The sequence below is a fragment of the Saccopteryx leptura genome, chromosome 4, assembly GCF_036850995.1.
Source record: "Saccopteryx leptura isolate mSacLep1 chromosome 4, mSacLep1_pri_phased_curated, whole genome shotgun sequence".
Classification (NCBI taxonomy): Eukaryota; Metazoa; Chordata; class Mammalia; order Chiroptera; family Emballonuridae; genus Saccopteryx; species Saccopteryx leptura.
Window position 1 is genome coordinate 195350618 of NC_089506.1, and position 25601 is coordinate 195376218.

At 44.3% G+C, this 25601-nt stretch overlaps 1 protein-coding gene across 3 annotated transcripts in view; it reads left to right on the forward strand.

The window, feature by feature from the left end:
* Positions 1-25601, forward strand: part of AUTS2 (activator of transcription and developmental regulator AUTS2) — a 1175598-nt gene that overhangs the window by 280422 nt on the left and 869575 nt on the right. For all 3 annotated transcript variants that reach the window (XM_066382453.1, XM_066382455.1, XM_066382454.1), the window contains exon 2: positions 7098-7310. In XM_066382453.1, the coding sequence (XP_066238550.1) occupies positions 7098-7310 (213 nt within the window). The remainder of the gene's footprint in view (positions 1-7097; positions 7311-25601) is intronic.

The window sequence follows — 25601 nt, forward strand, 5'->3', positions numbered from 1 at the left end:
GCCAAACATAGGATTACAAAAGTTTTCTCCTATCTTCTCTTCTATAAGTTTTATAGTTTTAAGTTTTATATCTAGGTTTATTATATATTTTGAGTTAATTTTTCTAATTAGCTGGAGATATAGGTAAAATTGTTATTTTTTTGGCATATGGATATCTACTTGTTCCATCAACATTTGTTAAAAAGATTATTATTGGCTCGGGCTATTTGGCTCAGTGGATAGAGCATCAGTCCTGCATGTGGACATCCTGGGTTTGAGAAATGACCATCTACTTCTCTTCCCCTCGCTATCTCCCCTTGCTATCCCCCCCCTCCCCCTCTCACAGCCAGAGGCTTGATTGGTTCCAGCTTTGGCCCTGTGTGCTAAGGAAAGCTCGGTTGGCCCTAATGTCAGCCTCAGGTGCTAATAGTAGCTTGTTTGATTTGAGCATCGACCCCAGATGGGGGTGGCCTAGTGGATCCCGGATGGGGCACATACAGTAGTCTGTCTCACTATCTCTCCTCTCACTTAAAAAAAAAAAAAAAGATGATCATTTCTCACCAGAATTGCTTTGGCACTTTTGATGAAAGCCAGTTGTTCATATATATAATATGTAGGTGTGTTTCTGGACTTGCTCTTTTGTTGCATTGATCAATTTTTCCATCTTTATGCCAATACAGGGCTGTAGTTTTAGTGCAGTGTGAAGTAGAAGTAGAGACCATCTTCACTGCTCCTCATCTGCCCTACTTTAGTATTATTATAGCTCACTGATTTGCCCATTACCCTTGTTAAGCAGCCTGAGTTCAAGGATCCTTTCTTAGATATTTCTAACAGGTGACAAAGTGTCTGGCACACGGTATACAGTGGGAATTTTGTTGTTAAGAGAGGATGAACATGAGGGATTATCTTTTGAATGCCATATTGTTTATTTTACTTGTAAGTTCTTTTATTCTCCTCTACTCTCTGAGAAGTTCAGGTCCTGAGAGCCTGTTGATAAGTCCATTTGTTCAAAAGTCTGAAGTGGGGGCCCAATGTGAACATACTGATACAGGTTTTAAATTTTGAAAGAGCTGTATGTTTGTTTCTTTGCTAATGTTTCATGTCTTAAGATCCCCGCAAACCCTTTCGTTTCTTTTGTATTTGAGAAGAGTTATAGAATTAATGTTTGTGGAAGCATTCAAAAGCAAGTACAAATGTAATACAATAAACAACAAAGGACTTGACAGACGAAAGTGACAGCACACAGTCATTCATGTCTTTTGACGGTGACAGGCAAAGCATTCTTTTCCTCTTCTGGCTTCTTTGTTGTTTTCTATGCAAGTTCCTAAGATCAGATAACTAAGAGAAGAGGTTCTATGTAAACTGCGCCTCTCTTTCACGTCTTCGTACACATGGGCACACGCAGACACACTTGCCACAGATGGGCTGCCCTCAGATTCGTTTGGTTGGAAAATCAGATAGAGACTTGCTTTCTGAAACCCATTTTGTGCAAGGCAGTCAAATCGTGTCCTTGTTTTCCATTGTCTCTGGAGTCATCTGTAATCAGCAAATGGAGCCCTGCAGTCTACCTTGTGTTTCGTCAGCAGCTTGTGGCTCTCCCCCAGTTCTCACGGCACCGAACCATCTCACTTTGAAATTCAGGAATGGTAGTGAAAACCTTTGGGGGAAGATCGTCATTTGGGAGAAGGGAAAGTCAAGAGCAAGATCACTGATATTGGTTAGTTGGTCTCTGAGCCTCTCAGCATATGTGCTGCCTGTGCCCCTGCCCTCCATCACCAGTGACCTAAAAATCACTTACTTTCAACTGTTCATGAAGCCTGTTCCCATCTGTTGTGCATGGCTTGTGCACTCACCCCCTCTATTGCCAGCAAATAGGTCTAAATCTTTTTACCTCACAGTCAGCCTTCTGCTGTGTGGCTGGCTGGCTTTCTTGCTTTTATTGTGACTGTCAAGTGGATGCCTTCCAGCATTTTTCTTGATCTCTTTCTGGTCCTTCTGCCCTCCTTCCCTTTTCCTCCCAGTGCTTGTTTGAGAAACGCTTCCCTTGCTGAGAAGGGGACATTGTCTCCTCTTTTCAAAGAGCCCTACAGGTAGTTCTGATGGACATTAGTTTTCGTTGAGAATCACTAGCTTAGCCTGAAAATCGTCATTTATTGATTCTAAGTTATTTTATACACTAGACAGTTTTATTCCCCATACTGTAGCATTATTTTATAGACTGTTCATGTTCCTTTAACGAAATTCTTAAATGAGTTGCTGATAGTTTCTTGGTGGTGGGTTTGTGGATCTATATACCAGCAATGTTCAGCCGCTGTGGTGTGAACAACATTGGTGAGAAAGAATTTTTAAAATATGCAGTACTTGCTTGTTTAGTCAGGGGCATTGACCTCTTTTGCTTTAGATTGTCAACTAAAAAAATGATAACAGCCAACACAACAGTAGCTGTCTACTGTGAGTGAATCAAACTTATACCAATTTTTTTTTCTGATAGGCAAAAAAAATGTATTTTTTGATGTGCCTCATTATTTTAGTTATTAGCTTATGTGTGCCCTGAGATGAAAAAGGTTGAAAATTGCTGGTATGTACACATATACACGTGTGTATAATTGTGTGCACAGCTCTTTAGAATATTAAAGGCTGATTGGTTTATTTTCAACCTATTTGTTTTTAATTCTCATTGGTTATAGTAAACAGGTTTTATCTTTTTTTTTTTTTGTCCCAAGAACGTCGATGAAAATTTAAATGATTATTTTAATGTATACTTAGTAAGCAGTCAGTCACTTTGTTTATAGAGGGAATAAAGAAATGGGGCCTGGCTGACTCAGGAATTGTACTAAAGGGCCTATATAGTAATTTATAAATAAAACTGTACCTTTGAAAAAAATATAGTCTCTAGTTTTGAAAATACAAACCTCTTATATAACAAAACCTTTTAAAACACTGTTCATTTTTTTCTTTACTAACTCTTAAGCCACCACCTCTACACACATTTTGTTCTGGTTTCTCTTCGCCCCTCCTCCCCACCCTCCATAGTTGCAAATCTCAGTATTAATTGGAGCTTAGATGATCGAACTGTTGCCGCTAAGGCTTCGTTCGGCAGGTCTCTTACAGGCTACTGTCACAGCATGAGGTCTGTTTGCTCGGTGTAACTGTTCTGCAGTGCAGTGAGAATGCCTTGATTAATATGCCACCTGAAAATAAAATGAATCTGAAAAAAAAAATTATAAGATATTCTCATAAATATTAATTCACACTTGTATGGAATTGCACATAATTTTCAATATACTTTGGAGCACCTTCGGTATGAACGATTTGGTCTCCAAAGAGAATGGCATAATTTTTTTAATGCATAGTTGATACATTATTAAGTATCATTTGTTTATTAATCCGAGACTACATACATATAACGCAGGGCAGTAGGTGGGTTGTATGAGAATGAAAGGGTTTTTTATTTTATTTAAACCATGTGTGGAGTTTATTTATTATGCTCAGAAGTGGTGCAATTTAAACATATTGTATAGAAGCAGCTCATGACGGAACCTACCTGACTGCTTCTGCTAGCGTTGCCATTATACCCGAGTGTCTTCTCCTACTCGCTAGCTATCGTGACTGCATGTGAGACGGAGCACTGAGCAGTTTGAGTTGAGTCCATGTCTGACCTAGCTGACCGGTAGTGGACCCTGAACAAAGGAATAAATCTAGCAGACTTATTGAACATTTACCATGTGTTAGGCCTAGTGTACAAGGTTCTGAGACTGTGGAATCAATGTCCATGTGCACTTGCCTTATCTCAGCTTGTCCCCTAAACACTGCTCACCATATCCTCATTGCCTCAGGAGAGCTGCCTCTTCCGTGGCAGAGGGTGACTCCTCTGCAGAGATAGCAGCTGGAAGTTAGCCCAGAGGCAATCATTTGCCCTATAAGATTGTTATCTCTGATATCTTTTTGCTCCAAGGACAAGGCTTTTCTCCTTTTCTGGGACTGCTTGCTCTTTTCTGTGATCCTTCTTGTTTGTCATCAGTGCCTGCTAGGTTGCTTGGTTTCCTGCTTCAATCAGCTTTTCTAGCTTGCTTCAATCTGTGTTAAAGGAATCTTGGGATATGAGTAGATCATTATTGTGGTTCGCAGGTTTGGGTAATTTAACTAGTCATCTCACATATATTTATCTAGCAAGCATGAACATATACATCACCTATTATAGTATTTGCCTGACTCCATATGTGAAGCCCTGGGGTTACTGAGGTGAATGTTACGTATCCCTGCCCTCATTCTTCAAGGGATTATGCTGCCAGCTGACTCAGGGCCTTTGCACAAGCTGTTTTCTCTGTTCAAACTTGCAAACCTAGGTCGAATGGCGGTCAGCTCTTCAGCTACAATTCTCTCCTCTGGACTAGACCAGCATCTTTCAACTGCTGGTCTGCAGACCAGTGCCAGTCTGCCAGAAATTTCATGCCAGTCTGTGAAAGAGTTAATCACCCTGGTTTTGTAATACAGTATGTCTGTAAAGTCATGGTGCACTTTTGATTCGTCACAGGAGAGCAATAAAAGACGATAGAAATGTGAAATCTGCACCAAATAAAAGGAAAACCCTCCCAGTTTCTGTAGGATGATGTGGCAGCATGTGCGTATGCGCAGATGATGACATAATACCGTGTATACAGCAGAGCAGCTCACAGCTCTGCCAGTCGAGATGTGGACGGTACAGAGTAAAGTTCAGTGTGTTCTGTGGCTCACTAAATTCAAATCCGCGACTAAAGTGCAACGTGAATATCGGCGCGTTTATAACGAAGTGCCACCACATAGGAATAACATTACTCCTTGGAATAAGCAGTTGAAGGAAACCGGCAGTTTGGTGGAGAAACCCCGTTCTGGTAGGCCATCAGTCAGTGACGAGTCGGTAGAGGCTATACGGGATATCTACCTAAGGAGCGCTAAAAAAATCTGTGCATGAGCCCACATTGAACTGCACTGAATAGGTATGAAACTGGGAGAGTTTTCCTTTAATTTGGTGCAGATTTCACATTTCTATCATCTTTTGTTTCTTTCCTTGTTTCTTTCCTGTGACTAGTCAAAAGTGCACCATGACTTTACGGACACACTGTATAAAGGTTATAAATCCAATGATCTTAGTCGAATTTGCTCAGGGTAATTGCCACTTATCAGACTGTATCATCGATGAAAATACTACTGAGGTTGTCTTAGAGATCTCTGTGGAACTTGAGTCTTGTCCGAACACCTTTTGCTCCATGTAGAGCATTTTACAGGTCATGTGCAATAGACAAAAAGCATTCGGACAAACTTAAGTACTTTTCAGTGCATCGTATGTGTGGAGTTCAGACATCGATCAGATCACCAGCTTGTACCATGTTGCACTGTTATGCATGGTGGGATAAAACTCGATTCATTGTGTGTTTCCATTTCCAGCTGGCTGGGTCACCAGTCCCCAAGTGTAAAAAGATTGAAACTCACTGGACTAGACCATTTATCTGAGTTTTAGTATCCTTTTCCTTTCCTCTAGAGCAGTTAGTTCAGTTTGCAATGATATATCTGTGTGATTTGATTAGTATTTGTCCCCTAAGTTCTAAACTCCATAAAGTGGAGATCCCCCCCCCCATAATTGTTTTCTTAGCACCATAGGACAGTGAAAAGTTTGTACATGGTATATACTAGGTGCACAGAAAATACTGTATTTGTTGAATGAGTGAAAGCCTAAGGGCATTGCTTTTGCAGTGATAAAGGTCTCCCTGAGCAGGCAGCACTGCGGAAAGCCCTTGAACTAGAAAAAGAGCTGTGAAAAGGAGGGCTTTGCAGGCCAAGCCAGGCAGACACAAAGGTCCAAGGCCCCAACTAATGGCTGTTAGCTTATCCCGGGAAAGATACCAAGGGGCTGTGTGTGTATCGGAGGGGGAGTCGGGGTGTTGGCAGTAGGAGCTCTAGAATAGAAATCTGCCTCAAGAATACTGGCTGAAGGAGGGGAACTGGTGGTGTGTTGAGAAGGAGAAATGGGTAAAGGGAAATTTCTGTTCCGGTTTTGTGTTATTTTTAAATGTGCATTTAGGACCACACACACTGAGAAATTATGTGCCCTCACATAATTGTGGGGTGGGTGCCGCCCCCAAAGGAGCACTTTCTGTGAAAGGAAGATGCTAGCCACTCACAAATGATAAGAGTGCCAGGTTCTTTTCATTTGAGTGCTTAAGGTGACAGCATTTCTCTGGGGTCAAAGGGCATTCACATGTATGACATCAGATGCTATCTGAGCCCATTTCATCCATGGGCTCAGAGTCGCAGTGACTTGTTCCAGCTCTCATAATGAATATTGTAAGTGCCAAGGCTTGAACCCGGGTCTTTTGGGATCTCAGTATATCCTGAGCTGCCTGCAGGCACATAACTCTACAAGGTTGTGTGGCTGGAAACTTTTGCCAGTAGTTTCTCCAGATGCTGCTTTCTATTCCAGAGCAGCCATCTCCCTTCTTCCCCTTCTTCCCCTTCTTCCCCAACCCCAGCTACACCCCAGCAATAAATGAAAAGTTGCCTTTGATCTTGGTGATAATATTGTTACATTTTGCAGAGAAGATGGGAATTAAGGGTGCTCAGAGGACCTTGTGGTAAAAATATAATGCATTAAGGAAACATTTTAATCGTATGAATTGACAGTTTCTTGCTGGCTCACATCCACCTGGCCCTGGTGTGTTCAGTCTTGTGGTGCTGCTTTTGAATAGCGCATGCACTTAGTACTCCTTATTCAAAAACATAATTGATGTACCATCTTGGGAAGTGAGTGTATTAAGCCTCCTGGGGGAATATGGTGTGTTGGACCCAGCACAGAAGCAAATGGAAAGCCACTGTCCCAGGCAGCAGCAAAATCATATTTAATGGACAGGTACTTTGTGATTAGTCAAATTTTTGCCCATCAAGAATAGAAAGAGGATATATTTGTGGTGGCATTAGGTATTCAAAAAATTAAGGGCTGTTTTTCTTGGTTTTAGGTATTCTCGGATTTCACTTCTTGCCCTTCCCACCTTCCCTTTTAGTAACCCCAGTTAGCCTACATTTTGAGTGTGACCCTAGATACCTACATACCCACCTCTACGCTTTCCTCCTCTTCCTTTCTACAGAAAGATGTAGCACTTAAGCCTCAGGAACGTGTGGAGAAACGCCAGGCCCCTCTGACCAAGAAGAAACGAGAAGCACTTACCAACGGCTTGTCCTTTCACTCCAAGAAGAGCCGCCTCAGCCACCCGCATCACTGCAGCTCAGACCGAGAAAATGACCGCAATCTCTGCCAGCACCTTGGGAAGAGAAAGAAGATGCCGAAGGGACTCAGACAGGTGAGGCTGCTTGGTTTGGTTCTCTCCTGTGGCCGTAAAATCCCCCCCTTCGGTGCCTGTCCCTCTGTGGTTCTTCCCAGCAGGTGGAGAAGGGACCCTTCTGGGATGCTGGAAGGCTGCCCTGCAGAACTTTGTGCTTTCTTCTAAAAGATGACAGCAAACCAAGCTCAGGGTTCTTTTACTAGGATGTGAAACTTCAGCATGGTATCCTTGTAGTCAGATGCGCTCTCTCTAACAAAGCTCGATGCTGCTGCTGTTGGCGTTGAGAGCCGACTGGCTGAGATCTTGATGGCAGTCAAGATAGACCGGCTGGTAGGGGAGAGTGCCTCATGATTAGGACAAACAGAACAGGCAGATTTGATCACATACGCCGTGTATCCGAATGTTCTGAGGTGCTAAAACATGGTTCCCTACATGCGAGCAGAGCCTTGTAGGGGTCTACATCTTCCTGGGAAGTGCAGATACTGTGGCGTGTGGGAGAGCAGTGGCGAAGAAATGAATTTGCCTTTTGGTTCCTTAGCTGCTCTCTGTAGCCTATAATTCAGGACTGTCTCTCTGATCTCCCGACTGGATGAAAGTCTGGCAATGGGGCTTACGGGTCTGTTAATAATTAGGTTTCGATGATCCACAAGAAAATATAGCTCTTGGCATTTGGAGAGCCTTTCTGCCTGTGGAAATCCCCACATGAGATAGATTAATAATGAGAAATGAAGCGGCTTATAGCAGGTTTCCTGCACAAATCCGGAGGCCTGGGTGCCTGCTGAGTTACTTGTGTCAGGGTGTGTCTTGTTTATTTGTGGCAAAACCACTGGGTGGGGTCGACTGTCCCTTGCAGGAATCCGGAGGGGTGTGTATTTCAGAGAGCATGTGCTCTAATTAGAAGCTGAACAGGTCATTTCTAGTTTGCGCGTGTTTGTCTGCAGAGGGGGAAGACCTGGGATTATAGAAGGCAGGGGTTCTTTTTTTTACAGAGACAGAGAGAGGGATAGATAGGAATGAAGAGAGAAGAGAAGCATCAATCATCAGTTTTTCGTTGCGACACCTTAGTTATTCATTGATTGCTTTCTCTTATTAAGTGCCTTGACTGTGGGACTACAGCAGACCGAGTAACCCCTTGCTCAAGCCAGCGAACTTGGGTCCAAGCTGGTGAGCTTTGCTCAAACCAGATGAGCCCACGCTCAAGTTGGCGACCTCGGAGTCTCGAACATGGGTTCTCTGCATCCCAGTCGACACTCGATCCACTACGCCACCGCCTAGTCAGGCAGGGGTTCTAAAACCTCATAGGTCATTACAACCATTATCATAAGCCTTTTAAAACACAAAGTCCTGGCCCCTCCCTAGGACCTAATGCATTAGAATCCTCAGGGAGGGGAGGCAGAGATATTTGTAGTCTTAGAAAGTGCCTGTTTGGTAATGGTCAGGCCAGTTTGGAAATAACTCCTGTAAAGCATCTAGTCGAGTATATTTTTGGTGATGATTTTCAGTTAAAAGATAGGAAGGATCAAAAGCTTCAGTTAGATCTAGTGGACAGTTTGGGGTCAGCGTTCAACCTGACAGGTAATAGAAAAGGGTATGCTCCCGAGAAGACATCTAGAGTGAGGGGTTTCAGCCTGGCCGCAGAAGGCTCTCAGGGAAGTGTCCCCAAATGTACACACACGACAGTTTCTCAAGAGGTACATGTGTCCTGAAATGAAATGCCAGATTGCAGTTATATTAGTCATTACTCACATTTATCTAATGCATGCCTGCTACAGTCTTTCAGTGGGAGAGTTTGTGCAGTATCATCTGCAGTTCTCATAATAGTCATAGGTGGTAGGTAGTATGATGTACTTTACAGATGTGGCAGCTGGGGCTCAAAGAGGTCACGTGGCTTGTCTCAGGCCACTTAGCAGTGAGGGACAGAGGCAGGATTCAGACCCAGATTTCTGTGGCTTGCTCATTACCTCTGTACATTCTGCCTTTCTGGAGAAGAGGAATGGGCATGAAGAGAAGGAGGACTCCGGGTCATAGGACGCAGGGAATCGAAGTATTTCTAGAAACTTCTCGAGTAGTGGTCAGAAGCAGTGATTTTGGTCATAGAAACGGCTTAGAAAGGCACAAGAAGAATCTGGATAAAATACCAGGGCAGAGAAAGCTGAATGTTTGAAAGCAAGCACTTTTGGATGAAGCTTTATTTTTTTTATTAATATTAGGTTTGTTTTCAGAGAGTGAGATGGGGGAATAAGGGCTAGCTTCCATGGACTGTGTTGTTCCCATGGTATTTGTGACTTCCAGCTAAAGCCTTGATGTGCTAGATGTGTGAGGAAAGTACTACTGTATTTCCTCGTGTATAAGATATACCATTTTCTGAAAAATTTGGGATCTAAAATCTGGGTGCGTCTTATGCAGTGGCTGTAGTTCTTTTTTACCTGCATTTCCTTCTTTTCACGCTTGTTGTCTTTTTTTCCAATTATGGGCCCCAAGATTAAAATGCATCTTATACATGGGTGCGTCTTATACACGGGGAAATACGGTATTCCCCAGTGGAGATGGGCTGCAGTGTAATCACCACCACCTCTCCCAGGCACTCCCTCCCCACAGGGTAGGTGGGAGCTTCTTACCCTTTCAGGAAGGAAACCAACTTAATTCTGAGTCTGCACTAAGCCCTGCTTCCTCATCCTTGATACTCTTATTCCCAGACCATGATTTTCCCATTCTCTGTCCTTAACATTCTTCTTCCTACTTTGTCCTCTGGGGAGAGAGTGTATGTCTCAAATTTGAGTAGCTTTTGGTCCTCACAATCAGCATTCCGGTAGTACTGGTATTTGAAATCAAATCTGTCCTTGTTTTTGGCAAAATGTTTGAAAGACTCCGTGGATCAGAGAGACAGAAAGAGAGAATCGTATTTTGGCCTAGGTACGGGCTGGGCTTTAAAAACCAGTGCTGTTTTCTTATCATCAGTGTTCATGACAAAATAGACAGCCCAACTCAAGTATTATTTTTCTAATAGGAAGGGAAGGAGAAATTAATAATGGAGATACAGCTCTGAAACTTTTTGTTTGCAATATTCCCAGACTTACATGTGCTGCCATGAGCCCCAGAACAAACCCCGGTCTGCTGCTGCCCATCTGTGAAATGGGAGGTTCCTCAGGCCCCTTCCTCTCTGAAGTGATGCCTGACACAGAAATACATAGCGCTGTTGAGGTCTGCACGGGAAGACCATGCTAGGTCTGAGGGTCATTCAGTTTTGGAGCATGACTGGCTCTGTGAAGACACTGAAAGGAGAGGTGTGAGATGCGTCCCTAGTGGGAGGCGGAGGCCCGGCTGGTTGTGTGTCAGTGCCGACAAGGGCCGTCTGTTGTGAGATCATTGGTAAAAGGGGCCACAGGAGTGTTTTATGGCCACAGTGTAAGTTCAGAAACTTGTGCTAAGGGTATTTGTGATTGTTTCTCTATCCTGCCAGATGCCCGCACACGTCACAATGACTCCGCCCCCTCTGCTGCCTTCCCCCTCCCCCTGCTGCCTTTGCCCCTTACCGGATGAATCTGCCACCTCAGCTGGGAGGGGGCCTGGAGGAGAGTTTCCACATTAATGGATTGTTGTTCAGTGCCTCTCTTCCAGGGAGTGATAATCACAAGAACTACAGATGAAAGAGGGTAGTGGGAGCTGAGAATGTAGTCTTTATTTTTGACTTGGTGAGAGTGGATTAAGTTTGCATTTTATTAGGAAATGGTACTTCCTGAGCAGGGAACTCACACACGGCTTTCCTGTAATTATGGGAAGATGTTACTCCTTCGTGGAGAGGAAATAATAGGATCTTTTTTTCCTCCTGAGAATCCGTTGAAGGCAACTAATCTTTTTACTGTGAGAGTGCAATTAAATAGTTTTATAAGAGAGATGCGTATTTCTGAAACCAAGCCGCTTGTCCTTCTGCGTGATTAGGAAACCTCCGTTCTCAATGTTTTTCCATACTGGTAATGGAAAGCTCGTCTCCAGCACCTAATCACCCCCCTGGAAATTATTTGTTGAGTTATATTTTTAAGTATAAATACACACTGACTTAGAAGATGCTGAGCTGGCAACTGTCTTGTAAAATGGTTGCTTTTTCTTTCTTTCTTTTTTTTTTTTTTTTTTTTGTATGGTGAATTTACACAGTCTCCTTCATTTCCAAAGGGGTTTGAAAAAATAAAGGAGCAAGTTAACTGTTACACACAAAAGAGTACATGTCTTTCTGACCCCTGTCCCTGGGCCTATACTCGTCCTACACGGAGCTATTTGTTTATTATGTGTGCTCTCAGCCATTATATAAAACAGTTTTAGCTCTTACTAAGAAGGATATGGTAGTTTCTCTTTTTTAACTTAGACTTCGGAAGGGGCAAGATTAAAACAGGAGTGTGTAGGTCCTTGCTGTAAGGAGCTGTATTCTCTGGCGGGGAGACTACTTCACAATGAAACCCCCGAGAACACGGTGAAATAACATCCTGCCAAAAAGTTGAGCCAAATGATGACTTCCCTCGGAAGCACTTCGGGAAACCTTAATTCTTCCTAGTGTTTTGAGGTAAACTTTCATTCACTATGTATAACTATTAGACCATAAGGAATGCTTTAAAAGTTTAGTACTTTATCATTTAAAACACCAAGGGAACAAAGTATTTTTAAAGACAGAGAGGTGCCTGACCTGTGGTGGTGCAGTGGATAAAGCGTCGACCTGGCACACTGAGGTAAGCTGGTTTGAAACCCTGGGCTTGCAACTACTATGAGTTGATGCTTCCCAATCCTCCCCCATCCACTGCCCCTTACTGTCTCTCTAAAAATCATTAAGTAAAATCTTAAATTAAAAAAACAATAAAAATAGAGAGGCAGTGAGGAAAAGTTGATGAGAGTTTAGAGCAGGGGTCTCAAACTCGCGGCCCGCGGGCCGCATGCGGCCCGCCGAACAATTTTGTGCGGCCCGCAGACTAATCCACGAAGTTCAAAATATTTTGGATAAAATTAAGTAAGCCTAGGGGCCTACTTGTATTTTTCATTTCTCTAGCATCCTAGCTAGATATTAGCTTAGTTAACAGCAGTTGTGATGCGAAACTACAGTTTCTGGTCGTTTTGTGACACTGAGTAAACTGCATGTACGATTGTGCTTGTTGTACTGATTTTTTTTTGTTTTCAACTGCAGTGAGAAAAGTGTTGTGTAACAGTTGCCTTTTGTAGACCTAGTGCGGCCCACCGAACGGCTGTGATCTTGCTCTTCGGCCCACATGCTGAATTGAGTTTGAGACCCCTGGTTTAGAGAATCCTCAGACTTGGTTCTGGATGTATATTCCCAGAGGCGGATTAAGGTCAGTTGAGGTCCTGGGAGCAAAAGAAAATATTGGGCCCCTTAAAAAAGAGAGAAACAGGGAAAATAAAAATACATGTTAACTGTATTTTTAAATAAATAAAAAATATTATGTACTATTACTGTTTAAATTGCATGTATGAAACCAAACTTGATGTCATTAGAAAAAGTGTAAAGTTGGGGTTTTGTGGGGCCCTTCAGAAGTTGGGGCCTGGGTGTGCGCCTGCTGTGCCCGCTGTTAAATCTGCCCCTGCAGATCCCTAAATCTCCATCTAGTCCATGGGCTGCCCTTTCTGTTTCCGGCGTGAACTGAACCACAGGAAATAGGTGGAGGATTTGGAGCTGACAATGAAGATAACACAATGTATACAAAATTACAAATTATGGATACCAAAAATGCATACTGATTTTTAGAAGAAGACTTGATCCCAGTGCCAAGTATTTAAAATTAGAGCTTTTGTTAGAACTGTGCCTGGTGGTTGCTTCTACTCTGCATGACATTGTTTGGAGTAAGTGGTTTTTGCGGGTACAGAGGGTCCAGGTGACTAAGCCACCATCTGTGCTTCCGCTCATCCTGATGGGGCAGGTGACCTCGCCCGTGCTCTTTGCCTTTGAGGCTGATCCTTTATTGCAGTTAGATTGACTCAGGTTGTTTGAGGACTTCTCTGTGACATTTGTTACTGGTGGAAATTAACTTGCGAAAGAGGATTTATAATGGAAAACTTTGATTAAACAGATTCAGTTCAAGTCATATATCTGAAGAACTGCTAATTAGTTTTGGTTGGAAATCCAGGCTGAACTCACACAGGTATTTATCCAGCTTGAGTGTAGAGCCTACAGGTGTCTGGAAATCAGAGCATTTGAAACACTGATGTAATTAAGGATTATACTTTAGTAATAAAAAAGCCATATGAACTTTGCTCTGTGCTCTTTCATAAATACATTTGTTACAATGGTTAAATGACTGGAGGTGCCTTGAGCTAATATCAAGAAATGTGAGCTGCAGTTAAATCATTTTTACTTCATATTTCAAACTTTCGAGTTTAATGTATTAATTGGGATTTCATCTGTTTTTCAGAAATTGTGTAGTCACATGAAAAATTTAAACAGATATTAAACAAAACTTTATTTTTCCTTCTTATGGATTTAAGTTGCATGTTACTTTTTACCCTTTGCTCAATTTACAAAAATAAGAGTAAAAACATAGAGAAAAATTGGGAGAAGAAAGATTGGCTTATAATCATTCTTGGAACCTTGACTGACTTTAATTAAGGATAAGATGCCAGTTTTAAAACGGTTACTGAGGAAACCCCAAGTCAGACTTACCTCTGTTCAGAATTAGTTATATATTATATTGGAGGTATTTGTTTGAAAACCTGGAACTAACACAATAAATTATGTGGAAGGTGTTTTGTTTTATTTAACTTGGGCATATGGAAACAGTAATAGTCATTTTTTGAGTTCTAGATCTTTTGAGTGTATGGTTTTTGCTGCTTCATATAGTTGTCTGAGATATGTTCTGTCAGCCCTGAATGTTGGTAAGTGTGAGTATAAACAACACTCAACTTCGGAGAGACAGAAGTGTTTAGAGTGATGTGCCCGGTCATAAATTTTATCCCAAGTGACCTGTATAATTCTTAATTAAAATTTAGGAAGTTTGACCAGAAATGAACATAGCACATTGAATACCATCTTATAAAATAAAACCTACAGAGAGAAAATAGGCTGAAACTGGAAAAGCAACTGCAGTGAAAGGAATTGGCAGTAACTTGGTTTGCGCGATCCTGAGACCTATCACAGTTATTCTGTAATACAGTGACATTCACTAGATCCTAAGTCATGATTTGTTCTGTGTATGTGTGTACAAAACTTCATGATCAAGGGTGTTTAAATCCCATATACTATAGAGGAATAAGAAGGACAAAGTGACAGACATGATTCTCAACTTTATCTGACATGAGTTCTGTAATACTAGTGATTGAATGGTGAAAGAACATGTTTTTTTCTTTCTTAACAAAATTTGGCCACTACACCTTTGATAGTTGATGAGAGTAGACAAACTCCGCTTCTTTATGAAAGACCGCCTTTTGGTGTTAATTTTACATTTTAATGATACAGTGTTGCCTGTATATAGTCAGATTTTAGTAGCAGAACATGAAATAAGCCTCTGTGTGTTCTGCATTCTAATCTCTGCTCACAGCAAGGCCATCTCCACACAAGTCTGCATGACAGGTATCAAGTGGGAGGTGGAAGTGGGTGGGTGGCTGTGTGGTTTGCAGCGGTGTTGGTGGGAGCTGAGCAGATGGTTGTGATAGCCACGTGTGGCGAGATTCTCGTGGGAGTTGATGGTGGTGACAGGCGACTCATAATGTGCTATTTACAGTTTGGGTTTGCAGTCTTTCAGTGACATCTGAATGCTCTTTAGCAAGTGCTTTCATTACTGCCTTCCGAAGAGCTGCTAATTGAAAATGAAATTGTGGGTGGGCTTTAAGGCAGGCACAGGCAGTAACTCTGTGTGGTGAATGTTACTTGAGAACTGTTGGATGTCTTGATGCCCAATTTGTAATTATTTTTCCAAGGAGGAAAAGCCGAAGGTGCATTTGAAGATCCAGTATGTGCACATAGGCAGAGCTGAATGTCTCCTCCTACCCAGAGAGCCAACTGTGCACTCACTGGGCTGGAAACGAAGCCATCTGCCCACAGCTCACCTCTGTGTGGTTCTCTTTAAATGCAGACAACGGTGTAAGGTGGTTATTTTAAATCTGCTATTATCTTGTAGTATTCTCTATTAGTTTTTTGTAGGATACCATTATTCTTCCTTTTATTGTTCATACAGTTGGTATGCAGGACAAAATGAGTATTTGATCTCTTGAACTTTGAGCGATTATATTTAACTTCTTGCATATACCTTTTCTTCCGATAAACCTTTCTGTATGATACAATTCTGGTGAAGGCAGTTGGGGCCTCCAGGCCTGATGAGGGAAGAGGAGGATGGTGCATTAGACTGAATTTTGACAGTGGATGATGCTTTTGCCTCTCTATGGCTGCTTCCAGCTGCGGGATTGCCGTTTGTATTTCATCTTCAGAGTTGTTAGCTAAAGCGTCAGTAGCATTTCCGAAATGGTAGCTTTTGTAAGTGTTTGTGTGTTGAATTGTTTTATTGCCCATTCTCAAAATAGCTTTGCACAGAGAAATCTTGTGCTGAACAAGGAATGACCTCCCTCTTGGAAGTGCTGTTAGCTCTCTTTTTAATTAAATATGAAGATAGATACAGTATTACTGCATTCTTTTTAGCTTTCCCTTGAACATTTCAGTGAGTAGCAGCTGATTTATATGTTCTGTTTGAGTAGGACTGATACTTGCTTTTAGAGAGTCCCGGAGGCTCCGGCTGAGGGACCTTAATGACACACCCTTTGCTGTACTTAACCCTCAGTCCCATTAGACCTGCTTTGCCACAGGAACCCAACTGTTTTAGTGCACTTGAGCTACTGCTGGGTCCTAATGATGTCTAGGAGAACCTATTGCGGCATTCTAAAGGAATTCTGGAGCATTGCATATTGATGCAAGCATTGACAATTTTATACCAAGCAGATGCAACCAAGTTCTTGCAGGAGCTTTGGGTCTTTTCCCACCTAGGGGCGCATATCCTCACCCTTGTGCTTGCAGACACACACAAACTGAAACCGACGGAGTGGTTCACAAATGCAGGCAAGTCCTGTCAGAGGCCCACCTGGTGTCTTTCCAGAGGCCTGCTGAAACACTTCACCTGCATTCATTGATCACAGCTCTGCAGAAGCTGCCACTCCTCCCGCGTGTCTGCCTACAGTGATGCTGTTGTAGCAGGCCGTTCTGTGATCACTGTTTGCACCTGCATTTGCTCAGGAAGCGCTCGTGTCACATGTCTTGAAATCATGTAGTACAGAGCCAGACAGGTCCTAATTGCCAGCGCTGGTTCTGCGTGGTTGAGACTAGCTGTAATTGGGATTGAGAAGCAGTTAGCTGCAATTTCTGGATAGGAAACATACAGAAAAATGTTTCTCAAAGGGTGGTCTTTGGACCACCTAACTCAGGACAACTCTGGGGCTTCTGTGAACATGCAAATTCCCAGGCATCACCTCTGACTTGTGGAGCCAGAGTCCCCTGGGTGGGGTCAGCATGTGGCACCAGGCTCCTTGGGTGCAGGCGATATAAGAGTCATAGTTTTAAATAAATTGAAATGTATTCGTTTTATATTTTGAAAAGGGAAAGGGGACAGTGTAAGGCATTTTTCCCCGCCGAGAAGGAAGGAAGGGGCCGGAGCCACGAAGTGTGGAATAGTAAAAGGCTTTATTGAGTACAGTGCTCATCCCGCCCAAGGAGGTTCCCTGGCCCTGAGGAAAGATGGAGGCCAAGGAAGTCGCAAGTGGTGACCCGCGTGGGGGATATTTAAAGGGTCCCTAGGGTGGTTGAGCTAATATGACGTGGTGAAATCTCACTGGCTGGCAGACGGTCGCTGTTTTCCAAAGGGCTCCTGGGAAGTTTCTTTTGGCGCGCTTGGTTGTGGGCGGTCCTATCCAAAGTTCCCGGGCCTGAGCTTTCCCCATTATTCCACCGACCTTATATTCTGACCTTTTGTGTTAAATAGAATAGGGGCGCCGTTTATTCGTCTGGCTACTTCCTGCTGATTAGGGGCATCGTGGGGAGGGGGAGATCGGAAGGTGGTAGTTTTGAGGGGTGTCAGGAGGAACAACTGTTTTGTGTGAGTTAAGAAACTTCGCAGATGTGGTCCTGTAAGGATTTTTTAAAAAGAGGAGTAATAGGGGGATTTGCAGGGTCTAGCCTTTTGGTGAGCCGGAGATAGATGGAGTCCAGTGGTTCCTACTGCCAGTGGTCCTGTAAGGAGGCAAGCTTGAGGCAGAACTGCACGTCAGGAGTGGCGTAAAAAGGGGAAAAGTAGGGGTCCCCTCCATTCCCATAACCAAGACCTGTGAGGGAACTAGAGGTCCAGAGTGTGATGGCAAAACAGAGAAGGTAGCCCCCGTGTCCACAAGAAATGAGATGGACTTACCCACTAGCTGCAGCATACCCTGGGTTCTCCGAGTCCAGGCCGTGTCCTAGGAGTTTGAGTGATGCACCCACCTGGCTGGATGGGCCTCCCCATTCGGGCGGCTTGTCCTCCACGTAGAGGCGCTGAGGAAAAGCCTGTTGCCCAAAGGGGCAGTCACTCTACCAGTGACCGGTCTGTTTGCAGCCAGGGCAGGGCTCAGTGGGCAGCCGCGGGCAGGGGCCCTGCTGGGACCAGTGATCATGCTTGCCACACTTAAAGCAAGCTGCTGTTGGGATTTCTCTTTGTGGCTTGGACTTGGGTTGGGGCATCTCCTGTGCCTTGCCTCTGTTGCTCTGTGGGCCTCAGGGTTGCCACAAGAGCCTGGGTTTGGAGCGTTACCTTCTGCTGCATATGGGCCTGGCAAACAGCCTTGGCCTGTTTCTACTAGTTGGGATCATTAAAAACTTTAAATGCCATGTTCACAGGTTCCGGATAAGGATTTGGGTGCTGAGAATAAGAAGAGGGGGCTCGTGGGGAGCCCGGCACCCAGATCTGGCAGGAAATGCTGGAGCCAGAGGCAGGACAGAGCCAGGACTTCCTGCAAGAAAGTTGGGGTTGGACGTCCTGAAAACCAGTGTAAGAGCCAATGCCAGGCTGAGAATGGCCTGATGGAGGAGGGACTAGAGAACACAGTGAAGGGTGGGGCCCTTGGCCAGCAGGGGAGGAGAAAGAGAGATGGTAGTGGTGAATAAGAAACAGGAGTTTGCAAAGGGAGGGAAGGGGGCTCTCGGAGGGAAGAGACCCAGGTGAAAGAAGTCCTCAGAGGGCCAAGCGAGAAGTCCCGGGGGTCAGGCAGGAGGGAGAGAGTTGGGAGTCCGCAGAGAAGGAAAGATTAGGATCGGAGGTTTTAGGTGAGGTTTTTCTGGCCAGAAAAAGGCCTGCGTGGTGGAACAGGCGGCACAGAGATTAAGGACAGCCACGCGAATAATTAGAAGCCGTGTATGTAAGGGATCTCCAACCAGCTCCCAGCTTTTTTTTTAGCAATAAATTAGCAAGGGTGTTAAAACTGAAAGTCCCTTCAGGAGGCTAATTCAGTGGGTTCTGTGGCCTGGCCACAGCAGAGAAGAACAGTTTCTTCTTTAGGGAGGGAGATTCCTGTGTCCCCTTGGCCGCCCTCAGTCCTTGGAGTGGTCAGATTTGAGCATCAGAGTCCCAAAACTCAAGCTCTGGCCACAGACAGATAAGGTAAAGTGGATGTGCTTGGGACATCTCCACAAGCACACACTCACTCGGAATGGAAAAGACTTCCCTGACATAGCTACGGTTTCCCGACAGGGAGTCTCGGAGGAAAGAACTCAAGGGTGGCTGGAGGCAGGGGACTTACCGCACTGTGCGCCGAAGTGGGTGGAAGGTCGGAGATCCTGGTTCTTCCTCGGAGGGGACGGGGAGAGGAGCGGTCCTTGCGGACTGCAAACTCCTCCCAGGTTTCAGCACCAAAATGTAAGGTATTTTTCCCTGCCGAGAAAGAAGGAAGGGGTCGGAGCCACAAAGTGTGGAATAGTAAAAGGCTTTATTGAGTACAGCATGCATCCCGCCCAATAAGGTTCCCTGGCCCTGAGGAAAGATGGAGGCCAAGGAAGTCGCAAGTGGTGACCCGAGTGGGAGATATTTAAAGGGTCCCTAGGGTGTTTGAGCTAATATGACGTGGTGAGATCTCACTGGCTGGCAAACGGTCGCTATTTTCCAGAGGGCTTCTGGGAAGTTTCTTTTGGCGCGCTTGGTTGCGGGCGGTCCTACCCAAGTTCCTGGCCTTGAGCTTTCCCCATTATCCACTGACCTTACAGACAGTACTGTGCTATTTGCAGAACTTGTAACAAATCTTAACCTTTTTGAAACATATTTTGTGTGAAAAAAATTTTTATAAACACAAGGGCTATTGTCTTGTTTTCTATATTTACTAATTGAGTTATTTTCCTAAATATTATTGGCAAAAAATAAAATTTCTCCCAAATGCCATAGATACTATATCACAGCAAATAATGTTTTTCAAAATGGCTTCTTTTTAGTAGGAGTTTACTAGAATGTAGCCTTGGTAGAAACATTTGTTGTATTCTTCTCTCCTTAAACTAACCAACTCCCTCAAATAACACAGCTTTTATACATATGGTAGCTGGAGTTTTTTTCATTATTCTTTCTTTTAGATTCTGCTTATTTTTTCTTCCTTCAGCACTGCAGTGGTGTTGAGCTTTTAAGCTGTATAATTTTTACAAGCCCACCGTATTATAAAAATTGGTGTTATTTGGTGGCAGTATTAGGGGGCAGGTATGAATGAAACCTGAAAATATTGCCTGTGTATGAGTGGAGGTTTATGATCATTAACTGTTTTCTCCATTATGGAGAAAGCTTCAATTTAATAAAATATTATACTTGAATTTCTGGTTTGGGTTCCACAAATTCAAAAGGAAATATTTTTCTTTCTGAAACCAAACAGAATAAAAGCCCTCAGAAGAATTTTTATTTAAGCAGCACAACCTACACTTAGGATTTAACAATTGCCTGAGGTGTGTCAACAGTAGGTAGCACTCATTTTTTAATGCATTGCTGTGAGGCCAGGAACACCGCTCCCCTGGAGAGGCGTGGGGAATGTGCTGATGCAATCATCACACGGTGTGAATAAGGCTATTAATAATGACTTCAGACTTAAAAAGTCCTATCATCACATTTCCCTAAGACATCATCAGGATGCAGGAGTGCCGCTGCCTGTCAGACAGTGGACCCCAGCACTCACTGCTGGGGGTTGAATGGTACTTTTTGAAACTTAAATAACCGATTTGTGTAGTTCTCCCCTGCCTCCTACCTCCCCATATTAAAACTCTAAATCTGTATTTCTCAAATGAAAACAGCAGTGGGGAGGATAGGGAGAGCGCTTTCCCGTGCGATCCTGGCTGGGTTGAGAAGCAAGCAAGAGACAGCAGGTAGAGGAAGGGAGCCAGGAAGAGAACCAAAGGCTCAGAGGTGGAAAGAGAAAGAGCAAGACGGGCTGTCGGTTTGGAAGAAGAGGCAGACAGGAGCGAGGTCAGAATCACCAGGAAACAGTTTTGTTAAACTCCACATCCTTCCCTTTCAGTGTCCTGGCGTGCCAGCCGCCTCCTCGCTCGTCCTGGAGAGCGGAGGGAGCAGTGGGCATCTGCTCCCCCGGTGACTCCAGCGTGTGCCCCTTCGCACCCAGCTCCAGCCCTTGGTACTGAGATGCGCTCTCGGAGTTGCAGAATGCCTTTGCCCCTGGTTCCTTGCTGCCTTTGCCGTGAGGGCCCTTTGCGCTCAGCATCTTACTGATACCTACAGTACCGTGCTTATCTGGACTCTTACTATAGTTGGAGCAGGTTCACTCGTTGCTGTTGTGCTCTCTTGTTAGAAAGGTGTCGGTGTCTCTCCATAACCTCCGAAACAAAGTCGACGCCCCTTAGTGTAGGACATTCAGGTCCCAAAGGCGATGGTGGCAGCGTGCCTTCCCAGTGTCCTCTCCTCAGCCCTGCTCTCCGGGACACCGGCCGGCCTTAGCTGTGTCTCTTGTCCTTTGCCCGAGTCCCGTGCTGTCTCCACACAGCTGCTCCTGTGCCTGTGCTGTTCCCTGGTGTGGATGACCCTCAGTAGTCACATTTGTTTTTCAGTGACTACTTTCTTTTTCTTCGGTTTTTTTGTTTTGTTTTGTGACAGAGACAGAGGGACAGATAGGGACAGACAGACAGGAAGGGAGACAGATGAGAAGCATCAATTTTTCGTTGAGACACCTTAGTTGTTCATTGATTGTTTTCTCATATGTGCCTTGACCGGGGGGCTACAGCAGAGTGAGTGACCCCTGGCTCAACCCAGTGACCCAGTGACCTTGGGTCCAAGCTGGTGAGCTTTGCTCAAACTAGATGAGCCCGTGCTCAAGCCGGTGACCTCGGAGTTTCGAACCTGGGTCCTCTGCATCCCAGTCCGATGCTCTGTCCACTGCGCCACCACCTGGTCAGGTTTCAGTGACTCCTTTCAAGTCTGCCTCTTCTTGGAGCTTTTACGATATTTTCCCTCAGGATTAATTGCATTTTCTTCAGAACTCCCATGTTCCTTTGTATTTAACTGGGTGATTCCAGAATTTATTACCGAATGCATGGCATTTCTGGGAGTGAAAGGGGCACTGTTAATAATTACCTTGGAACGATAAGCTTAATCAGGTCTTCCTGGAAAACTGGGATATATGGTCAACTCTATTTATAATTCACTTTTGAGCTTTTTCATTTTGTACCCCGTTGTAGAGTTGGCTGTATTTGTGTCCTTCTCCCCAGCTACCATAAAGCTCCTGAGGACGTTACCATGTGACACAAGGGGCCAGGCCTCTGTTGCACACAGTGAAGTTCACCTTTTTAGCACCACCTGCTATCCCTGCCTCGAAGAGCTGAGATGCCTCTCTCATGTTTCACATTTCCATCCTCGAGCCCTTTCAACCCGGCTGCCTGCTGCGGCCAGTATGATCTTTACAATATGCATTTGATCGCATTCCCAGACGCCAAGTCCTCTCAGTGGCTCCTCAGTGAGTTCACGTGACAACTCTGACTCCTAAGAGCTGCTGCGCTCAGTTCTCCAACTCTGTTTCTTCAGCTTCCCCGCAAGTTGCCTCCTCTTGCTCACGGCTCCCGCCCGTCCCTCCTTCCCTCACTCCCTCCAGTATGTCGGGCTTTCCTGTCTCGGACACTTGCCCGTGCTCCTCTGCCCACCCACACTGGTCCTCCCTCTGTCTGGGGGGCTTCTTCCCGAACTCTGGGCCTGAGCTGAGACGTCACCTTCTTAAGAGAGGCTTTTCCTGGCCATGTTATTGTTCACTCTAGGCTCTGCCTCGAGTCCTTTCTCTTTCGCACTCGCCCATTTTATTTTCTAACACGACACATTAGATCAGGGGTCCCCAAACTTTTTACACAGGGGGCCAGTTCACTGTCCCTCAGACGGTTGGAGGGCCGGACTATAAAAAAAACTATGAACAAATCCCTATGCACACTGCACATATCTTATTTTAAGGTAAAAAAACAAAACGGGAACAAATACAATATTTAAAATAAAGAACAAGTAAATTTAAATCAACAAAGTGACCAGTATTTCAATGGGAACTATGCTCCTCTCACTGACCACCAATGAAAGAGGTGCCCCTTCCGGAAGTGCGGCGGGGGCCGGATAAATGGCCTCGGGGCCACATGCGGCCCGTGGGCCGTAGTTTGGGGACCCTTGCATTAGATAATTATATAATTTTCTTTCTGGATTCCTTTAATGTCTTCCCCTTCTGCTGGACTCCAGGTTCTCCTGAAGGAGAGCATCATACCCATTCTCTCCACCGTGGTGTTTGTAGCACACAGAAAAATGTGCTCAGTAATTAAAGTTGCATGATTGAAGGTTGGAATAATTATTTTTCCAATTGACGACATTGCTAATCACACAGTCTTGTTGCATTCCAACATTAATTGCTTACAGGAAAAAAAGAAGGCAATACAATATGACCTTTGTTTTTCCTCTCTGGGGACATGAATGTAAAATGAGATACTGATCAGCACATACACACCAGGCAAAAATTTATTCCAAGAAGATGGCGTCTGCTGTTCTCCATGGAATGCCACACTGTCTGTCTGCCCAGGGTCCTAGCCCGTCAGGGTAGTAAGACTGCTAGTGCTGCCAGGAGAAGCTGGCCGGGAATCTACAGCCTGCTGTTTCAGAGGTGATCCAAACGAGGCCACCAAGCAAGGGAGACAGAGAGGAAGGGAGGAAGGTGGGGGGGGGTGAGCTGGAATTTACTGAGAACCCTTTTACATGCAGATATTTATGTGGGCCTCTATTTTCTTTTTTTACATAAAAGTACAAACTATTTTTAGCATCAGAGCATGAATAGCATGTCTTTTCACTGTCAAATGATTGTCCCACATGCCCTCTGTCTAAAATATTTTGACGTTAGAAAGCAGTTTAATTTTTTAAGTGGGATAATTAGTTCATTCTTCCCATATCTTCTGGTTCAGTGAACATTTATTGACCATTCTTTGTGTGCAAACCTTATACAGAAGACTCTGACATAACAGGTAGGTGTATACCAGGAAAGCTCGGCTCGTGATGCACTTACAGCTTGGAGCAGCCATCTTGTCCTGGTGGGGAACGCAGGAAGTGGGGCTGAGACGGACGGGTTGAGTGCAGTTCGAAGGAGACACTGCTGACCCTCAGAGAACGTGAGCCTTCGGAGGTGTGTATTCAAGTTCTTTCAAAGTACGTCTTCTCATTACGCCCTATTTCGTGACCTCCTCTTTGCCTTGTTAAGAAACTTTTTTGAGAATAATGCTTTTTCCTACTTGAAAGCATCAATAACTGTTAGAATCGGTGCTTTATCAGTTCTCTTGGGTTGTTAGCTGTACAAATAAAAGCTTTGGCATTCTCACATTTTTACTTCAGGTGCAGTTTACTGGGAATTACCTGGACAAGTAATTTTATTAAAATCTTAATGGCGGCTCTCCAGTGTTTTTAGAAATTGCCATTTTTTTTATATGGACCCCATAAATAGGTATGTTTTCTTGAAATGGTTTTGTGATGGTTACAAACCCAGTTGTACCCATTTATTCTTGGAACTCCTGGTATCAGAAAGTCATGTTTCTGTCCGGAGGTGGAGCTTTTAATGCTAATCTACACAAAGCAGAAACCAAAACACTATCACTTTCTGTCTTTCTGTTTACTTGGAAATAGACAATAATTGTCAAGGCAAGTGGAACATCATATATCCTAAAATATTCAAAAGGAATATTTGAGTGGAAATTTAGGCCCCAAATTTATCATGAGAATACTGATGGAAGATTGTATAGTTAATGATCCCAGGAGTAAATTTTAAAGCAGATCCCGATTTGCTAGCAAGTTATCTTTTTTCTCCCCAAAAGATAATTCATAAATTGCTTTTTTTTGTTGTTTTTGGAAATTCTGTTTTAGAAAGTGTTAAAAATGATGGTTTCCTAGTGAGATTCTCAAACTACTGTTCTGTAAGTTCCGTTCCTCCTCTCACACTGCTTCCTTTCCCCGGCCCTCACGGAGTAATATCTGTCGACCGTGCACTGCTGTGGGCAAACCATTGTAGGTGCTTGCAGCAGACAAAGTGGCCGAGGGCTCTGCTGGGCGGGGGCAGTGCTCTTAGCTGCAGGGTGGCTCCCTTGAAATGTCCGACCCAGACCATTCTTCCCAGCTTTCAGCTTCACAAACCAGGTGCTTATCATCGTTATTTTTAACCTGGGTCCTCCATAAGCATTTCAAACTCAGCATGCCTCACACTGAACTCCATAACATTGCTCCTAAATTTGCTCTTCCTCTTCAGTTTCCTCGGTTAATGCGCGGACTGTCGGCTAAACAAGCCATAGATCTGCTGGATCATGCTAGAAACCTGGGAGTCAAGCTCCTCGTGCCCGCCTCATATTCGCACATCCTGTAGCTTTGTGTCCTACGCAGCTCTCACCGGTCCCCCTCCGTTTAGCACTAGCCACCCTGTCTGCCTCTCTGCTGTTTCAGCTTCTCCTGAGCCCGTGGCTGTAGTGTAACAGCCTCTCCTCTCACTGTTCTTTCGTCCGTTCTCCAAACCCCTTCTAATGTAGTCTGGAGGTCATGCACGCTCAGTCACGTCACTTGCTTCGAGAGCTCTCATTGACCTCCTTTTACTTACAGGCCAAACGGCAGCTTCTTTATACGGTAGGGAAGTGCACATGTATTTATGCCTTTAGGAGCTCCCCCGTCTTCCTCTTGGGGTTCCCTGACCCTAATGCCGCTGAGCCTTGTTCACTTTCTAAAACGTCGTCTACCCTCCCCTGTAACCTAAGTTCCCTTTGCCTTTTGGTGGGTGAGATCCTACTACATGTGAGAAACACAGCCCTTCCAAGTCAGAGATGGAAGTTGACCCCTGTTAAGATAA